The following is a 17,198-nucleotide window of genomic DNA, read 5'->3' on the forward strand; positions in this document are numbered from 1 at the left end:
TGACAATTGATCAGTTCCGTATCAGTGTAGAACGCAAGAAACGGTATGAACCGAGAACGGTAAGCACAACATTACACCTCTCAACCTTTCCCCAAACTTGACCATTTTTGCGCCTTTCAAAGGCAATCAGCGCACATAAAATATTCTTGTCTTCACAAATATAACTACGACGACGAGGCTTCGTAGGCTTGTCCCACAAGAGTAAGAGTTTCCCACAGCACGTAACTGTTTCAATCAAACCACTACGACAGCTCTGGTTCAGGGAAGACAGACCCTTGACTGGTCTCCAAACTCTACATTCAGTGTCAAACCACAAGCAACTGACCCATGAAGATTTTGTTTCGACTGTAAGGTCTTTTGTTTTACTTAATTGAAAAATAACCCCTCTATCTATTTTAGGTACGCCAGAGCCAGTTTTTTTATAACATTAACATGTAAAGTAAACCTTAAAATAAAAGAAAAAAAGAATATGACATTTGGAAGAAAAGAAAAAATTACATTACACATGATAAGAAACAAAGCTCGCTAATTCACCTATATGTAAAGACAAAAAATAATTTTGTTGAGTGTGAATTAGTTTTATTTAATGAACTCACTCTCACAACTCTCGGACACAATCTCAACGTTCTTAGCATCTAATAATCCTTTAACCTTAATATAACATGTCACTGCAACTTCCTTGTCCCGTTTCACCAAGCCCGTGCCGAATCCCGCATTGAGCCCCATCGTCAATACCAAGCTAACCACTTCAGGCGGCAGCACATCTGCGTTCTTGGACCCTTCTAGCTCTAGGTTGACCGTATGGGAACCCGACACGGCTAGTGAAAGCTCCGGGAAATTCCCTTGGCCGAGGTTCTTGTTTTTGTACATGAGGGAGACGAGACCTTTGTAGGTCGCCCACATGGTGGAGGTTGGGTTCTTGGATGTCAGCATAATCTCGAAATGGCGAGATTTCTCGAGTTTGTTAACGTTGAAAACCGGAGGTTCCGGCTTGAAAACAAAACCGACGATGAATGCGATCGCGCAGATGATAAGTCCGATGACGACCACAGAGATAAATATCCACATGCATCGTTTAGAACAGAATCTTTTATTATTTTTCACCGGCTCGCTATTTCTGCGTCTTTGGACGATCCTTGCATTATCTGGAGGAGAGGTCCAGTAAACCTGATCCCTTGGAACCTGCACTACGTATGTCTCGATCTCTGGGATTGGATCCGGAGGAGGAGGAGGAGGAGGAGAAGAAGATGACAAGTGTGGGGAAAGATTCAAAGAATGGTTACGAAAATGTTGTGGAGGTGAAGAAACTTGGGAGGCAGATGATGAAGGGAGTTGGGGAAGGCTGCTGGTGGGACGATGACACGTAGAAGGAGGATTAGTGGTTTTGTTTTCATTGTCGGTGGTGGTGGTGGTAGAGGTCGGAGGTAGCGGTGGCCCCTCCATCGGAATAACGGTGGAAAGGGAATATAATGTGTGGTCGTGGAGGGAGTGTAGAGACAGAGACAGAGACGGAGAAGAGAATAGAGAGGAAATGCGAACTATTGCATGGAGTGTGGCAGTAGTGGCTGTCGTTGATTTGCGTAACTTTAGTTGGTCTTTTGGACCGGATTTTTCTTGCATTTTTACCAACTCAACGAAAAAAAAAATTGTTTCCTTTTTGTTTCAACTTAATAATTGTTACCATTACATATTTGATCATTATAATTCTAAATATTATATAGTCGCAAAAGAGATAAAATTCATGGTTGTGACAATATCACAATATATAGTATTGCATTAAATCAACTACTAGCTCTCACTAAACAAGAAAACATAAATAGAGCGTCAATATGCATTGTTTCTGAATAGTTTGATATATTTGATATAGAAGATTGGCTTATTATGAGTAATATACAGTATATGAGGATTGAGGATTGAGGACTTAATGAAAATTCTTAAAAGATACTTGTTCACTAAACAAGAAAATTTAACAAGTACAGCTGAAGCGGATTGTTCACTCAAATTTGTGAACATAAAGCCCAATGCTTTTTTTGTCAATTGTAAAGCCTAAGAAGCCCAATATATCATACACAAAAATAAACTATTGAGTCAGCCCATAAAATAATTATGACATAACACACAAAATAGGAAAAAGAAGAAAAAAACAAAAGAGAAACACACGGAGACGAGCTTGGGCACCAAGAAAAAGAAAAAAAAAACTTTTTCTTCACCAAGGAAAAAGATTCTTCTGTAAGAGCGAAGTAGACGAGTTCGGGGAAAATGAGTCTAAACGATTTCACTGGAATAAGCTTTTCTGACTGAATTGAAAAAAAAAAAAAAAATTGTCAAAGGAAGAGAGAAAGAAGAAGAACCAACAATATCGCAATGTTTCATTGTCGCCGTCTTGTTCTTTCCTGCAGATATGGTGCGAGTCAAGCCGCTACTTTTCTCCGAAGGTTCGTCAGTCTTATATTCTTAAACCCCTCTTAAACCCTAATTTTTTAATTCCTCAGTGGATCTTACTTACAGAACAAAATTGTTACTTCCATCTGCTATTAAAAATTTGCTCTCTTTGTTGGAATTTTGATGCTGATGCGAATGTTTCTTGTTGGGCTTTTCTTTGAAAGTATCAAAATTGAAGCTTTTGCTTATTTTCCTAACTGAAGAAAGTCTTGTTCTTGGAACCATTAGATTGAATCGAACCCTTGATTGATCTCAATTTCAAGACTTCTTTTTGTTTAGGTCTGGACCATCGAAACGAATTCAATCATTCAATTACAGTAAATCAACAAGACAGGGCCATGAAATGCCAGATGCTAATCCTCTCTTTCCTTTAGGAGGAGGAGGAGGAGGAACTCAAGCTTCTTCTCGTTCTCGTGCTCGTTATGCTGTTGTATAGTTTTCTCTTGTTGCTTTAACTTGTTCTTGTCTTGGATCTTTTGTTTTGGGAAAAAACCAATTCGATGCTATGTTTGCATTTTCAGCCAGCAATTGTGCTTGGATTTGCTGGATTCATCACCTTTCTTCATTACAACGATGAGAGAAGAGCAGTTCCAAAAGGTATATATATATATATACATATATATAGACTTTGATGATGCTGTTTGACACATTGGATTGATAAAAAATGCTTAGATCTTTTCTACTTGCTACTTTTGCAGGTCAAACAAGCACCAGCAGCAACAGTGGTTGTGGATGCGGTTCTAATACAACTGTCAAAGGTCCAATTATTGGAGGTCCGTTTACTCTTATGAGCACTGAAAATAAGATAGTCACTGAGAAAGATGTTTGCGGTAAATGGATTCTACTCTACTTTGGATACTCGTTTTCCCCGGATGTTGGACCTGAGCAATTGAAGATGATGTCCAAAGCAGTTGATAAACTAGGTTGACTCACTTAAACTGAGCTGAACTCCATACCTTTCACATTATAATATGATCTTTTTAGTAATGATGTCTTCTTGTCTTGATGGGAACAGAGTCTAAACATAACCAGAATATTCTGCCTGTCTTCGTCACTCTTGACCCTCAACGAGATTCGCCTTCTCATCTCCGCGCATACTTGAAAGGTCTCGGTTTTGCTTTCTGCTCCCGTGTTATACAGCTATTTTTTCGCAACCCCCTGAAGTTTTTCTGTTGCTTGTGTCTTTTTTGCAGAGTTTGACAGTAGAATACTAGGACTAACCGGAGCTGCAAGTGCAATGAGGCAAATGGCACAAGAGTATCGTGTCTACTTCAAGAAAGTTCAAGAAGACGGAGACGATTATCTCGTTGATACTTCTCACAACATGTAAGGATTCATCTTCTGAAAGCACACGCATCTTGTTCTTTCATAAGAAAGAAAGAAACAAAAGCCTAATGTTGTGATGTTTGTTTTGTATAGGTACTTGTTAAATCCGAAGATGGAGGTTGTGAGATGCTTTGGGGTTGAGTATAATCCAGATGAGCTCTCACAAGAGGTTCTTAAAGAAGTTACTTCTGTTTCACAATGAACCATTTTGACCAAATACTAAAGAGAGAAACATTATTAGGCTGCGCTCTTTGATTGTTTTCTTCAATTGGTGAATTTCATTTAGACGATTTTGTTAATCCTTCTTTTTGTCATTGAAAAAGGAAAATTAGATAGTAGATCCAGCAAACTTGTTGAAATTTTGAAATCTAAACTATATGGTATGAAGTTTCTGGAATCTTCATCCTCGCTCACAAGGAGTGGAAGAGATTGTGTCGATGCTACCGCTTTTGTTAGATCTGGAGGATGGATTTGATTTTAGAGAATAATATAAATGTAGGTGATTGAATTGGTTTGGTGGAGCATTTTGACTTCTCCTATGGAGTATGGTGTTATAGCTTTGACGAAACAAAGAATATATGTAGTGATAACTCAAATAATGTACAGTTCCTTTCATAATCCTTTGTTGGGATTTACATTTTACTAAATCATTTAGGTTTCTTTAATTATCTTTCAATGAAATAGAAATCGAAGTGATTGAATCTTTTGCTTGGATATTTTGTTGGCAAGATGTGTTTTCTTTAGTTTATTTCAATCAGAGCACAGTGAAAAGGAAACAACATACGAGTAAGTCGGTCATAAGGTCAAATAAAGGAAACTTGAGTCATAAGGTCAAATAAAAGAAAGACATAACAGAGATGTGTAAAAAAAAAGGAAACTTTGATCCCAAGACACGCGGACATAAGATGAGTCTATAAATATAGGTCTCGCCCTTACTCTTTCTCTCTATCTGATTGTTTACTGATTCTTGCAATTTACATGCTCTGATTTTTTAGGGTTCTCTTTTCTCTTATTCGATCCCTGCGCTTGCTTTAATTCTATTTCAATTACATCGCAGTCTCTCTCTCCCTCTCACCATCACAAAGTATGAAGATGCTTGACGCTAGTCCACGGAGACGGCGACGGTGTTTTGTTTTGCCGGTGATCCCAACAAAAAACTAGGTCAATTTCATCCCTTCTCTTTTTTTTTTTTTTACGCTAAGTTAAAAGGAAAAAATGTTTTCTTACTGTTTTTTTTTTCATTCAATTTTTTTTATAAATTGCTTTTTCTAAAAAAACTTTTCTAATTTTAATTAATGAAAATTGGGTAATAAGTTTACAATATGATGTGAAAACTAATCAGGTTTTGGATCCAGTCATTTGATAGTCACTTGATCGTTAGAGATTCCATAAATCGAACTTGTTTATCGCATCTTTATATAAATTTAGCATTCAATTTTCTATTTAATTTTTAAACGTTTTTATTGATTTTAAAAAACTTTTTTTTTAATTTTAATTAATGAAAAATTGGATAATAAATTTACAATATGATGTAAAAACTAATCAGATTTTGGATCCAGTCATTTGATATATTCACTTGATCGTTAGAAATTCCACAAATCAAACTTGTTTATCACATCGTTATGTAGATTTCACAATTTTCTAGATAATTTTTAAAAGGTTTTTTTTCCTTACTGATTTTAAAAGATTTAAAACTTTCATTGTCATTCTATTTTTTTTAAAAAAATTTGAACATTTTAGTCTAAAAGTTTTAATAAAATTTTAAATAATAAAAAAATAATAAAATTTGCAATATGATGTGAAAGTTAAACTGATTTTGGATCCGTCATTTAATAGTTAGAGATTTCACAATTAGTATTCAATTTCTAATTAAAAAAAAAAAGAATTTCAATTTTTCCTTATAGATTTTTTTTTTTTAAAAACAACTATTAGTTATATTTTATTTTGTTTTAAATAAATAAAAAATAGTTTTTTTTACAAAATAAAAATTAGTTATAAACTTTTTATTCATATGTTTATTATTTTACAATATGAAGTTCAAGATTTTGGTTTGAAATGAATTTGAATATTTTATAACTTATCCATACTTAACCGTTGATAAAATGTAAAATTAAAAAACCTTTATTAACTGAAAATTTGGAAAACAATATGAAACGATGATGATAACAAATTATTTATGAGCGTGGAAAAAAAAATTATTTATGAGAGTGGGAAAAAATCTACATTTTGCTTTTAATAAAGTTTTTGGTGTACTATGTAAGTATGTAGTATATTTTTTGGGGGTTTTTTTTTTTTAAAAAAAAACTATTTAAATTTAATGCTTTCAGTAGCTTTCCTCATTCAATTCGGATTGTAATGTTCAGTTTATCGAAGATTATTAAATTAAAACTCTATTTCTGTCATGAGACAATAAATAACAATTCTATTTCTGCTCTTTAGTCTTTACGCTAATCTCTTTCTATATTTTCCTTTTATGATTTTAAAGTAAAAAGAATAAAAAAGAAAAGAGAAAAGATATCTTTGAACCATTGATTGAAGTGTTTCAAGAAAAAAAAAAACCTTTTTTTCACTTGGAATCAGAAGAAAGAGAAGAAAACAAAAAAAGAAATGGAGAGAAACACGCCGGTGAGAAACCCTCACACTTCCACCGCCGATCTGCTTTCCTGGTCAGAAACCCCTCCTCCTCAACATTCTACAACCCCTTCCGCCGCTCGTTCTCACCAGGTCCGTTTGTTTCTTCATTAAATATATTCTCACTTTTTTTTGTTTTTCTATTGAGAAAGCTGAACCGTGATTTCTTCTTTCATTTATTTTACAGCCATCCGATGGAATCAGCAAGATTCTCGGCGGAGGTCAGATCACAGATGAGGAAGCTCAGTCTCTCAATAAGCTGTAAGAAGATCTATTTTAAATCTCATCCCTCATGCAAAATCTTTATTTAACCATTTCATTACCAGATCTAAGTTGAAACAGAATCGGTTCTTGAAAGGGATTGCATTTTTTTTTATTATTCACAAAAAAAAAAAAAAAATGGTTCCTTTGTTTGAATGTCAGTTCTTTTTATTTTATTTTGTGATATCATCATTTTGAAGCAATGATGAACTTATGAAAAGAGATTGGTCAAATGCTTTTTTGGCTTATCTGAGGATTTTTTTTTAATTCTATATTTTATTACATTCATTGTTCTCATCAAGCCCCACCATTTACATGTCAATCTACTACTGTTTCATTATCTCTATTGAGGAGTTCTTTGTCTCTTCTTTGTTGATACTTATAATTTAGCTTTACCTAATTTGCTTATACTTTCCATGATCTGCTAGTGTTAAAGGTTGAATCTTTACTTGTTTTTTAAGGCTATTTTATTCTTTTTTTTTTTTGTTTACAGGAAGAATTGTTCAGGGTACAAGTTGAAAGAGATGACTGGGAGTGGCATATTTACTGATAAGGCAAAAGTTGGGTCTGATTCCGATGCTACTGATCCAAAGACTGGACTCCGTTACTATCAGGTAACTTATACTTTTCTTGTGACTCTCATGTTTGTTTCAACAGATTTTGAAACATGTGTATTTCAGAAATGGTAGTTAGGTAATAATAATGTATTTCTGAAATTTGCAGCAAACTCTGAATGGGATGAGTCAGATATCTTTCAGCGCTGACGGGAATGTTTCCCCTAAGAAACCAACCACTTTAACCGAGGTTGCAAAGCAAAGAGAGCTTAGCGGAAACTTGCTCACCGAGGCTGACTTAAAGAGCAACAAGCAGATATCAAGTGCTAAGATCGAAGAGATCAGCGGTCATAACATCTTTGGACCTCCACCTGAGATTCAGCCTCGATCTTTGGCTGCTGCTCAACAAGAAGCTAGAGGTAACAGAGACATGGGAGAGCCTGCACCAAGGAACTTACGTACTTCTGTTAAAGTTTCCAATGTAAGTATACTTTATCTTGGCAATGCTTTTTTGAAAAGTTTTACTTTCTCTTCGATTTGAGATTGTTATTTTTTTTTTTTGCATAATTTTGCAAACAGCCAGCAGGAGGACAAAGCAACATACTATTCAGTGAAGAACCTGTTGTGAAGACATCAAAGAAGATACATAACCAGAAGTTTCAGGAACTCACTGGCAACGGTATTTTCAAAGGCGACGAATCACCTGGTACTGCAGATAAGCAGTTAAGCTCAGCTAAACTAAGGGAAATGAGTGGAAACAATATTTTCGCAGACGGGAAGTCAGAATCCCGAGACTACTTTGGTGGTATGAGGAAGCCTCCCGGCGGTGAAAGCAGCATTTCATTGGTTTAAGGACTGGGAGACTATCACGTTTCAGGTTCTTTAGAGTTAAGTTACCTAGAGTCTTCATCTATTTGTACGGTTCGTTAATAAACACTCTTGGTGTTGTTGTTTTTAGTAGCTACATTGAAGTTCATAACTTTATATAAGATCCTTTGTTGTGACAATTTTAGTCTTCACTTTAGAAAAAAAAAAAAAAGAAAAAGCAGAGTATGGCTCGATACGTCGTCGTTCTGATTGGAACAAACAAAAAGTAGATAAAAAAGAGAAATCGACTCCACTGGGGATCGAACCCAGAGTCTCTGGTTTCGTAGACCAGCGCCTTATCCATTGGGCCATGGAGTCTTTCTTGTACAATGATCTTCTACAAACTATATATCATGTATACCAACAAACTAAAAAGCTTTGAAGACTACTTTTCTCGTAAGCTCCCCGTCACCTTTCTCTCACACCGAATAATATATGTTTGGTCGTCTTTTTATATTTTAGTTAAGCTGTCTCAAAAACGATTCATATCCAAAACCAAAACCCTTGTCCCTTAACCAATTCAGCTCTGAAGAAAGAAAGAAAATTAAAAGCTTGCTAATCGGATAAGATTAGACCTAAGACTAAAGGAGAGAGAGAGAGAGAGAGATGGTTTTCTTCTTTAGCAGATGATCTTTCCAAAATTTTCTAAGAATGGCGTATTAGGTAAACGATCACAGCTCAATAACAGATTGGTGGGAGAAGCTGACTCGATTTTGTGGTGTAGATTGGTCAGAAAGAAAGAAGATATTGTGGAATCTGCAAGTTTTTATATTTTCACTAAAAATAGATTTCAGTTAAAAAGAGGGAGGACGCACGACTAGAAAAAAATGGGGAAACACCACAAATCATCATCTTTCAGAAGCAAAGCAGTGCACTTTGTCACCGATTTCACCGCTGGTCTTCTTCTTAATCCCATCTCTGATAAACCCCCCTCCTCTGCTTCGCCTCCTCTTCCGGTATCTATCTTAAAGTTTTCTTCTTTTTCTCTTCTTGTTTGACATTTAGAGTCTTTTGTTCTTGACCATTGCTTCTGGGACTTTGCTGTAATGGGTCTCTGCGTTAATGCTTAGTTGCTTTGAATATTGTATCATGTGTATTTTGATGGATTGATGAGTGCTTCTAGGTAGGACTATAAATTTGTGTGATCATTTAATGAGCTCAGGTTAGTTTTCTCATTTTTTTTTTTCTTAATTAGGGTGAGGAAGATGAGTCTAATAAGAGAAATCAACTAGAATCTCTTACTGAGGAGGAGCAGCAGCAGCCTAAGAAGGATTTGGTAGACGAGCCAGATACTTCTTCTTTCTCTGCATTCCTTGGTTCACTGTTATCTTCAGACCCCCAAGACAAAAAGAAGGATCAGGATCAAGACGAAGAATCAGAAGAAGAAGAAGAAGAAGAAGAAGAAGAAGAAGAAGAAGAAGAAGAAGAAGAAGAAGAAGAAGAAGAAGAAGAAGAAGATTCTGAGGCAGAAACAAGTGATACATCATCATCTTCGGTGAATCATATTGGAAAAATGAAGGAGGCTACTAGTGGTGGTGTTAAGAAGAGCTTGTTGTCTAAGTATAAACAGCATTTGAAGAATTTTTACCAGGCTGTTAAGTTTCCGGGGGGCAAGCAAAGAAAGGTAAATTCTGATGTGATACCAGACGATGAAGAGACTGAATATGATGGCTTGGAGATGAAGCCGATGCAGGATAATAATGTCAAAGAGGAAGCAAAGATAGTGCAAGTAATTCTACCTGAAGTTTCAGAGCCCTCTTTGCTTTTATCGGACCAGTCAAGACGTTCCTTATATACTTCACTTCCTGCGCTTGTTCAAGGGAGGAAATGGATATTGCTTTACAGGTGAGAGAATTCATTTGGAGCTGATTATAAATCTTAAGAATGGGTTATTTCATATATTCTATGGCTGTGTGTGATCATTTTTTGTTGCAATTTTCTAGTACATGGAGGCATGGCATATCACTGTCCACACTGTACAGGAAAAGCCTCCTCTGGCCTGGTCTCAGTTTACTGGTATATGAAATTCAGTTTCTAATTCAAAATATTGGTCTCCTTTGGTAAAAGTGTGAATTTTTTTTATGGAGCTCTGTGGAAACCGCCTCTGTTTCAGGTTGTCGGAGACAGAAAAGGTTCAGTTTTTGGTGGTCTTGTCGAGGCACCTTTGATTCCAACTGATAAAAAGTATCAGGTGTGGTGCTAAAGATCCAATTTTTATATTGATTCCATCTATCAAGTTTTCAAGCATTTCACTATTAATTCACATTCTTTGTTGTCAGGGAACCAACAGTACATTTGTTTTCACAAATAAGTCAGGACAACCCGCGATATACCGTCCCACAGGTACTTATTATGCATTGCTTATTAGATACATAGAACTACTTGGAGTTGTTTCCATTATTCACTTGTAGCTATGGTACAGGTGCAAATCGGTTCTACACTTTATGCTCCAAGGAATTTCTAGCTCTGGGAGGTGGTGGACGGTTTGCTCTCTATCTAGACAGTGAGCTGTAAGATATATTCCCTATCAGAACTCTTACCATTTCAACGGACAACAAACAATTTTTCCTCAAATCCAATTTGATTCATTGTGTTGTTATATAGGCTAAGCGGATCAAGTGCTTACTCAGAGACATATGGGAACTCTTGTCTCGCAAACTCTCAGGACTTTGATGTGAAAGAAGTGGAGGTAGTTTAACTTTATCACTCTCCTATAAAAAAAGGAACAAAGATCCATTGTTTTTATTGAGCTTTTACTGAAACAAAGAAACACACCATTGATTTGATACTTCGCAGCTATGGGGATTTGTATATGGCTCAAAGTATGATGAGATTCTAGCTCTCAGCAAAACAACGGAGCCTGGTATCTGCAGGTGGTCATGATCCTGATGAAGATTTTGAAAAAGAAAAAAATGAGATTCAAGTGAAGAAGTTTAGCTTCTTGTAAAAAATGTGTAGTAAAAGTGATGATGAATGTTGTTGTCCTTCTTACCTTGTAACTTGGCTTAAAAGATCACATCTCTCTCTAATGTGGATTTTGAGACTCAAAAAAAAAAAAAAAAAAACTACATATTAGGCTCATTCGGCCCATTAAAGACCCATTCAAGGCCCAGTGAAGCATATGTGAGAGAGAGAGAAGAGAGTGGTTTGAGAGGGGGAAGAAGAAAGCAGCAAAAACCCTCACTTTCATTTATCTGACCTAAGAGAGAAATGGGGAGTAGATTGGGAGGAAGAGTGGTTCATTTCGCGAATCTTCCGATAAAGCTTCTGATGCCGGCGAAGCTGACTAACATTCACGAGTTCGCGTTGAAAACGATCCCATCGGCGACGAAGATCGAGATCAAGCGAGTTCTTGTATCACTCTACGGATTCGATGTGGAGAAGGTGAACACGCTGAACATGGACGGGAAGAAGAAGAAGCGTGGAGGTCTGCTGATAGCGAAAGCTGATTACAAGAAGGCTTACGTCACGCTGCGTAGCCCTCTTTCGATTTCTAGGGATTTGTTTCCGGTCAAGTACATTGAGGAAGATAGGAAGAGTAAAGTGAAAGGATCTAGCTTTGTTGAGGAGGAAGACGATAAAAAGAGTCATTGGCTTGATCGGAAGGAGAAGAGGGAGATCGGTGGTTATGGTAATGGTAAAGGTAAAGGTCGTCGTGGTGGTGGCGGTGAAAGGGCTAATTCTCCGACGAGGGCTGGTGCTGCGGCGGCGGCGGGTACGGCTAAGTTTCCATGGAGCAACATGAGATTTGTTGGTAAGTAAGGGTTTTTTGTTTCTTAATGATAAAATTAAATAATCCCAATTTTAGGGTTTTGTGTTTCTGAATCGGACTTATTGATTTTGTTTAAGTTGGTTTGAGGTTTTATGGAACGAACACTAATATATAAGCCATATGATGATATTTGCTGATAGATTCAAGCTTTTCTTATTACTGTCTCTGTGGATTTGGGTGTGTGTATGTTCCTTCAAATGTTAATCAATCACATAAACTGATAGCAAAAAAGTGTTCTGATAAATTGTAATAATCGTGGACTCCCCCACCTTGTTCGTTTTTGTCAATCTCCGATCATCCAAAATCTATCCCACAAATTTGTGGACTAGTAGTAGTAGCTTGGTGTTTAGTAACCAACTTTTTTATGAGTCTCATCCTTCAAATTTGATCATATCTTGAAATTTAAGAAAACATATATTTATCATATCTTTTTTCTTTTACGAAAACCCCAATGAAAATTAAGAAAAGCGTATTAGAGATATACACAAACCGCACGTCAGGGTCAGGCGAGTAATATCCACACGCTCGTTATTATATATATATAAGTCCCCGCGGAAATCGTTGAATATATTTTGCCAAGGCTTTGTGTGCGACCTAGTCTTCTTCTTGGTCGTCGTGCTCTCCTTCTCTCTTTTTCTTCTTCTTCTTCTTGGAGACCTCCTAAGCATAGAGAAGAAAACTCTCAATCTTCGGATCTTTCTTCCGAACGAACGAGAGAGAGAGAACATGGCGGCTGTCTCACCTTTGGCCAAGTTTAAGTTGGTGTTCTTAGGTGATCAATCTGTCGGAAAAACCAGCATCATCACTCGTTTCATGTATGACAAGTTCGACACTATTTACCAGGTTTGTCTTATAACTATAACACACAAGATTCCTCTTTTCGATAATCTTTTACCCGTGGTTAGGTTTTTAATTCTCATCTCTAGTTAATTCTCCGACATCAACTTTAATCTGTTTTGTTGTTGTTGTGTTCTTTATTTAATTATCTCCTTAAGGATATTATGATCACAATAGACTCATCCATGCTTTGGACTCTGCTTTGGGTGTAATCTCTTGGTGTTAATATACGTGTTGAATAGTCATTTAAGCCTTTTAATTGTGCTCTCTCTCTCTCTCTCTCTCTATCTCTGCAGCCTACCATTGGGATCGATTTCCTTTCGAAAACAATGTACCTCGAAGATCGAACAGTTCGTTTGCAGCTTTGGTGAGGGAACTAAGAAACTGCTTCTTTTTTTCTTTAAACTTAACCTGTTAATTTGGAAGAACAAAGATGGTGTTATTATGTGATTCAAATGATCACACAAATGGGGTTTTTGTTGATTACTACAGGGATACAGCTGGACAAGAAAGATTCAGGAGTCTTATCCCAAGTTACATCAGAGATTCTTCTGTTGCCATTGTTGTATATGATGTTGCCAGTGAGTCCAGCGTTTTTTTTTTGTTTTGTTTCTGTCCTTGATTCTTTGGTTTTCCCCATTTTGTGTCTTATGAGTTCAAATACTTGTTTCTGGCAGATAGGCAAACGTTTCTGAATACCTCGAAATGGATAGAGGATGTACACAGAGAAAGAGGTCAAGGCGATGTTATTATTGTTCTTGTTGGAAACAAAACTGATCTTGTTGATAAAAGGTATAAATAAGCAGAATCAGCTTCGATTCTATAAGGTTATATAATTCTGTCCGTCTTATATGTGTCATTCATGATATTATGAAAACAGGCAAGTATCAATCAGTGAAGGAGAAGATAAGGCTAAAGAGTATGGACTGATGTTCATCGAGACCAGCGCAAAAGAAAATTTCAACATTAAGGTATAGAGCAACTTGAATTAGAGACCTGAGTGAGTGTCTGTTTTTTGGTTGTCTGATTTCTCTCACAAACACGAATGATTATTACTTTCGCAGGCTTTGTTTCGAAAGATTGCTGCAGCTTTACCTGGGGTGGACTCATATTCATCGGTAACAAAATCAGAGGACATGGTTGACGTGAATCTAAGGACCACTTCGAATCCATCACAAGGTGAGCAAGAAGGAGGAGGAGGCTGTTCTTGTTGATTCAGCATCATACTCTATTAAAGAAATTTGTGAAGCAAAAAAAAAAGGGAGCAAGATAGTTTTGTGATTTTCATCTTATCAGACATTAACAGACACAGAATATAAAAACATTAAAGAGAAAAAGGATTAAATCAAATGTGATGATAGTATCACGGAAGTAAACCTTCTTCTACATCAGTGGGAACTATTTTATATAAGTGAATCTTTGCCTTGTTCTGTAGTTAGACACCCAATCAAACTTGTAACACAATACGAAAAGTTTGTGTGCCTTTCATCTCTTAGACGTTACCATTAACATATTATTCTTTGATTATTTGCATACAATTATCTGTTAATCATTTTACTTGGTTCGTTTGAAGATTTTATATTTATTGACATGATCTCTGACGGATCACAAGAACCTGCCTGCTGTTGTTCTGGTATAAATTGTATACTTACGACGATCACGATGCCTACGCACTGTTGATTCTTCTCTTGTTTTTACTTTTCTAACCTCTTGTTTAGTTACACGTTAATCAGGCCTTACGCATTTGCAAGTGATATGCACAGAGGAAATGTTATTATCGACATTATGAAACTTGGAACAAAAGACGAGTTTTGGGAAAGAGAGATTCAAAACAGAGACGACCAAGGAGAGCAAAAGGCCAAAAGAGATGTTACAGTTTACATGTGATTGAAGCTGTTGTTGTCTCCGTTTTGCTTCACTCTCAATGTCAAGTAGATCAATATCAATGTTCCCACACTTGATCTGCAATCCAAGAGATTTAAAGTTAATAGTGAAATGCTTCATCAAAGATAATATATGTATACGCATTAAGAAAGTAGAGGTATATATACTTACAAGATTGAGAATAAGATGACGATTTTTCTTGAATCAAATGAAGCGGCACGCTTGTATCTTCTCGATCTGTTAGTTGGTGCATCATGGCATCGCTCAGAAATAGCTTTATCTGCAACAGAAAATTTGCAAGTGCGTGAACAAAACAAACAAAACTTTAAATTATGCAACTTCAATGAAATATTGTTATCTTACCAGTGCTCAAGCTTGCTTGTCTCTGTAATACCTTTTGCATATGCTGTGAAAAAATATCAAAGTAACCACATTAGAGTCAGACATTTGGATATCATCTTCTCGATATAGACCAAGCAAAGTAGAACAAATAGAAAGAACTTACTACACTCTCAGATTTCATACTTGCAACAACTTCGTCATGGGATGTCACTGTCTCACCGCCATTCCCTTTCTCGACGTTTATGTCCACAACGCATGATTGGTAAGAATCGGTGCCTCCCAGTAGCACATTGATGCGGTTCTGCGTTTTCTGACAGTTCAGCTGAGCGTCGATCAACATCTGATTTTTAGATGGAAGCAGGGCCTTGACGAAGCTCAGGAGAGTAAACTGCGAGGTACATTGCGGGATTGTACTTCCTTCATCAGGTAAAACAGAGATAGTACACACGTCTTGGACCTATACAAATATGGCAGAGTTTGGAGGACTTAGCACCACACCTTATCATAGTACACCCACAATGCTACTTCTTGAACATCTATTTAGTTCTCAGATGTACCACTGATCTACTAATGAACATATCAACCCTCGTTCAAATGCAACCAAATACAATCATCATGTTCTACTCTAAGAAAATCCTAGTTTCAGAGCAACAGTCAAATGGCTCGAGTCAATTCAATTAAGGACTTGTTATCTAAAAAAAAAGAACTCACCAATGGAGTATCGATGCAAGGGTCTTCTTTCAAAGGGAAAGCAGCCTCCTTGACAAGAAGTGGGAAAACATCTGCATTGCAAAAATAAAACAGAAGGGTCATTTCACTCATTAGCAAGCTTGGAAAAACTATCTATGATACTGAATTTGAAAAGCGTAATCTTTTAAACAATTTACCAATGGGAATATGTTTGCCACCATCACTGAAACTCGACTTAGGTGGTTTGAAACTTGGATACTTGACAGGTAGTGGTGCATTCCCATCTGCAACAGTTATGAATTGCTGCTTCCCCTGTACATATATATTCAGATCACACCAATGGAAAGCTAGAACAAAAAAACGATCACAAAGACTTTGACCAAAAGATATCAAAACAATAACAGTGTAACAACTTGATTAGAGAATTAATTTGTAAAACGTAAGAGACTTTTCTTAATTTGATCATTTTCACTAATTCTCTTCACCTAAGTAAGTGATGACCACACTAAAACAGTTGCAACAAGATTAGTAAAATTCCTAAAATAGTATTTTCTCTCATGATCCATCCTAAGAGAACGATAATGGCCACACACACATCCAGAATCGAATCTGAAGAGCCATAAGTCTTATCTTCTTTTCAATATTCCAAATCGAAGATTCGATTTCAAAAAAAAAAAAAAAAAACAAAACAAATCCATAGGAGGAAGAATCAAAACAAGAAGAAGGAGTAATCTAAACTAACCTCATCGAAGAAATCACCCATCGGAGAGAGAGAGAGAGAGAGAATGGTGAACCGACGGAGGGAAATTAGAAGCGATGCTTCAAAAACGAAGGTGAGCCAAGGGGAAGACGAAGCTTGAAGAGAGACTTGTAAAGTGTAAAAAAACAACAAATGCATGTAGAGAGAGTGTTTTTTTTTTTTTTTTTTTTTTGTATCGGAAGCTTCTGAGTAACGGGCAGATTCAGAAAGAGAGAGAGAGAGAGAGATTGAAGAGGAAGACGCTCTTCTCCGGGCCCGGCGCGATTCGCCTGTGAATGGCTTTTCTTCAATCCATCTCTGATTGCGACATACCCACACCCTATTCAGCAGTGAGAAGATAACGACAAATCCTAATTCTTCGCCCTCCCTTTTTTTTTTTTTTGTTTTTTTACTTTAAATTCCCAAGTTACCCTTTTACTTTTTCTTTCTTTCTTCTTTTATCCTCTGCTCCTATATCTTTGTTATTGTTTGTTTTATTCATTAAACTTGGATTAGTAGTAGTGCTACTTAAGAGAGATTTCATAATCACCACCATATGGATGGGAATGGGATGGGATGGGATCATCAACAACATAATGACATTTACTGACAAATAAATGCATGTCTGTACTCTGTACTCTCTTTTCTTTTTTTCTTCTGTTGTTTGATGCTGCTACTACTACTACTAGTCTACTCCTATCATTCATAATTACAATTTACTATTTATGAGCTGTCTCCTACCTTTTTGTGACATTATAATAATCCAACCATATATATATATAAAATCCACCCATGCACTTCTTCTTCTTTTTTTCTTGCAATGTCATATTCATTTAATTCCCCTTGCTATTTG

General features: G+C 36.4%; 6 protein-coding genes, 1 non-coding gene and 1 pseudogene across 10 annotated transcripts; 5 read left to right on the forward strand and 3 right to left on the reverse strand.

Annotated features, from left to right (window-relative positions):
* Window positions 1–477: 477 nt before the first annotated feature.
* LOC104716270 (uncharacterized) lies at window positions 478–1,488 on the reverse strand (annotated as a pseudogene).
* Window positions 1,489–2,125: 637 nt separating this feature from the next.
* LOC104716271 (protein HCC2) lies at window positions 2,126–4,165 on the forward strand. 2 transcript variants are annotated; one of them, XM_010433662.2, is made up of 7 exons: window positions 2,126–2,435; window positions 2,722–2,872; window positions 2,964–3,039; window positions 3,141–3,365; window positions 3,458–3,547; window positions 3,636–3,768; window positions 3,862–4,165. In XM_010433662.2, the coding sequence occupies exons 1-7, from the start codon at window positions 2,365–2,367 to the stop codon at window positions 3,968–3,970; spliced, it is 855 nt and encodes a 284-aa protein (XP_010431964.1). In that variant the 5' UTR covers window positions 2,126–2,364; the 3' UTR covers window positions 3,971–4,165. The 2 variants fall into 2 exon arrangements, with proteins under 2 accessions (XP_010431964.1, XP_010431965.1); XM_010433663.3 differs by having other exon boundaries at window positions 2,135–2,435; window positions 2,706–2,872.
* Window positions 4,166–4,577: 412 nt separating this feature from the next.
* LOC104716273 (uncharacterized) lies at window positions 4,578–8,221 on the forward strand. 2 transcript variants are annotated; one of them, XM_087468131.1, is made up of 7 exons: window positions 4,578–4,691; window positions 4,826–4,929; window positions 6,349–6,492; window positions 6,587–6,660; window positions 7,154–7,274; window positions 7,384–7,695; window positions 7,794–8,221. In XM_087468131.1, the coding sequence occupies exons 3-7, from the start codon at window positions 6,376–6,378 to the stop codon at window positions 8,064–8,066; spliced, it is 897 nt and encodes a 298-aa protein (XP_087324257.1). In that variant the 5' UTR covers window positions 4,578–4,691; window positions 4,826–4,929; window positions 6,349–6,375; the 3' UTR covers window positions 8,067–8,221. The 2 variants fall into 2 exon arrangements, with proteins under 2 accessions (XP_087324257.1, XP_010431966.1); XM_010433664.3 differs by lacking the exons at window positions 4,578–4,691; window positions 4,826–4,929 and having other exon boundaries at window positions 5,508–6,492.
* Window positions 8,222–8,326: 105 nt separating this feature from the next.
* TRNAR-ACG (transfer RNA arginine (anticodon ACG)) lies at window positions 8,327–8,399 on the reverse strand. Its single transcript has one exon. It is a non-coding gene; the product is annotated as a tRNA-Arg (tRNA).
* A 92-nt stretch (window positions 8,400–8,491) lies between these two features.
* On the forward strand, window positions 8,492–11,992 carry LOC104716274 (uncharacterized). Its single transcript, XM_010433665.3, has 8 exons — window positions 8,492–9,037; window positions 9,277–9,926; window positions 10,025–10,097; window positions 10,195–10,272; window positions 10,361–10,424; window positions 10,504–10,591; window positions 10,686–10,770; window positions 10,878–11,992. Exons 1-8 carry the CDS (start codon window positions 8,909–8,911, stop codon window positions 10,962–10,964), a joined length of 1,254 nt encoding a protein of 417 aa, XP_010431967.2. The 5' UTR covers window positions 8,492–8,908; the 3' UTR covers window positions 10,965–11,992.
* On the forward strand, window positions 11,226–14,101 carry LOC104716276 (ras-related protein RABH1c). The gene is made up of 6 exons (XM_010433668.2): window positions 11,226–12,696; window positions 12,987–13,057; window positions 13,183–13,271; window positions 13,368–13,482; window positions 13,571–13,661; window positions 13,755–14,101. Exons 1-6 carry the CDS (start codon window positions 12,580–12,582, stop codon window positions 13,902–13,904), a joined length of 633 nt encoding a protein of 210 aa, XP_010431970.1. The 5' UTR covers window positions 11,226–12,579; the 3' UTR covers window positions 13,905–14,101.
* On the forward strand, window positions 11,292–11,992 carry LOC104716275 (uncharacterized). The gene has a single exon (XM_010433666.3). The coding sequence runs from the start codon at window positions 11,292–11,294 to the stop codon at window positions 11,841–11,843; it is 552 nt and encodes a 183-aa protein (XP_010431968.1). The 3' UTR covers window positions 11,844–11,992.
* A 345-nt stretch (window positions 14,102–14,446) lies between the features above and the next one.
* Window positions 14,447–16,845, reverse strand: LOC104716277 (uncharacterized). Of its 2 annotated transcripts, none has more exons than XR_015567878.1 (7): window positions 16,349–16,685; window positions 15,804–15,918; window positions 15,628–15,698; window positions 15,100–15,373; window positions 14,938–14,980; window positions 14,746–14,854; window positions 14,447–14,652 (listed from the first exon to the last, which is right to left on the reverse strand). XR_015567878.1 is itself a non-coding variant. In XM_010433669.3 (7 exons), exons 1-7 carry the CDS (start codon window positions 16,502–16,504, stop codon window positions 14,568–14,570), a joined length of 873 nt encoding a protein of 290 aa, XP_010431971.1. In that variant the 5' UTR covers window positions 16,505–16,845; the 3' UTR covers window positions 14,447–14,567. The 2 variants fall into 2 exon arrangements, 1 of the variants encoding a protein (XP_010431971.1); XM_010433669.3 differs by having other exon boundaries at window positions 15,080–15,373; window positions 16,349–16,845.
* Window positions 16,846–17,198: the final 353 nt, after the last annotated feature.

Source organism: Camelina sativa, chromosome 10, assembly GCF_030686135.1.
Source record: "Camelina sativa cultivar CO46 ecotype springtype chromosome 10, ASM3068613v1".
Taxonomy (NCBI): domain Eukaryota; kingdom Viridiplantae; phylum Streptophyta; class Magnoliopsida; order Brassicales; family Brassicaceae; genus Camelina; species Camelina sativa.

Excerpts from the sequence above, each read along its gene's own strand:
- LOC104716274 (XM_010433665.3), top strand. The coding sequence starts at position 8,909 with ATGGGGAAACACCACAAATCATCATCTTTCAGAAGCAAAGCAGTGCAC. Across the intron at positions 10,425-10,503 it reads CGCGATATACCGTCCCACAG|GTGCAAATCGGTTCTACACT; the intron begins GTACTTATTATG and ends GCTATGGTACAG. Across the intron at positions 10,592-10,685 it reads CTCTATCTAGACAGTGAGCT|GCTAAGCGGATCAAGTGCTT; the intron begins GTAAGATATATT and ends GTTGTTATATAG.
- LOC104716271 (XM_010433662.2), top strand. The coding sequence starts at position 2,365 with ATGTTTCATTGTCGCCGTCTTGTTCTTTCCTGCAGATATGGTGCGAGT. Across the intron at positions 2,873-2,963 it reads CTCGTGCTCGTTATGCTGTT|CCAGCAATTGTGCTTGGATT; the intron begins GTATAGTTTTCT and ends TTGCATTTTCAG. Across the intron at positions 3,366-3,457 it reads CAAAGCAGTTGATAAACTAG|AGTCTAAACATAACCAGAAT; the intron begins GTTGACTCACTT and ends TGATGGGAACAG.
- LOC104716277 (XM_010433669.3), bottom strand. The coding sequence starts at position 16,504 with ATGCATTTGTTGTTTTTTTACACTTTACAAGTCTCTCTTCAAGCTTCG. Across the intron at positions 15,919-16,348 it reads TGGGTGATTTCTTCGATGAG|GGGAAGCAGCAATTCATAAC; the intron begins GTTAGTTTAGAT and ends ATATATGTACAG. Across the intron at positions 14,653-14,745 it reads GTCATCTTATTCTCAATCTT|ATCAAGTGTGGGAACATTGA; the intron begins GTAAGTATATAT and ends CTTGGATTGCAG.
- LOC104716275 (XM_010433666.3), top strand. The coding sequence starts at position 11,292 with ATGGGGAGTAGATTGGGAGGAAGAGTGGTTCATTTCGCGAATCTTCCG.
- LOC104716273 (XM_087468131.1), top strand. The coding sequence starts at position 6,376 with ATGGAGAGAAACACGCCGGTGAGAAACCCTCACACTTCCACCGCCGAT. Across the intron at positions 6,493-6,586 it reads CCGCCGCTCGTTCTCACCAG|CCATCCGATGGAATCAGCAA; the intron begins GTCCGTTTGTTT and ends TTTATTTTACAG. Across the intron at positions 7,275-7,383 it reads CTGGACTCCGTTACTATCAG|CAAACTCTGAATGGGATGAG; the intron begins GTAACTTATACT and ends TGAAATTTGCAG.
- LOC104716276 (XM_010433668.2), top strand. The coding sequence starts at position 12,580 with ATGGCGGCTGTCTCACCTTTGGCCAAGTTTAAGTTGGTGTTCTTAGGT. Across the intron at positions 12,697-12,986 it reads AGTTCGACACTATTTACCAG|CCTACCATTGGGATCGATTT; the intron begins GTTTGTCTTATA and ends CTATCTCTGCAG. Across the intron at positions 13,662-13,754 it reads AAGAAAATTTCAACATTAAG|GCTTTGTTTCGAAAGATTGC; the intron begins GTATAGAGCAAC and ends TTACTTTCGCAG.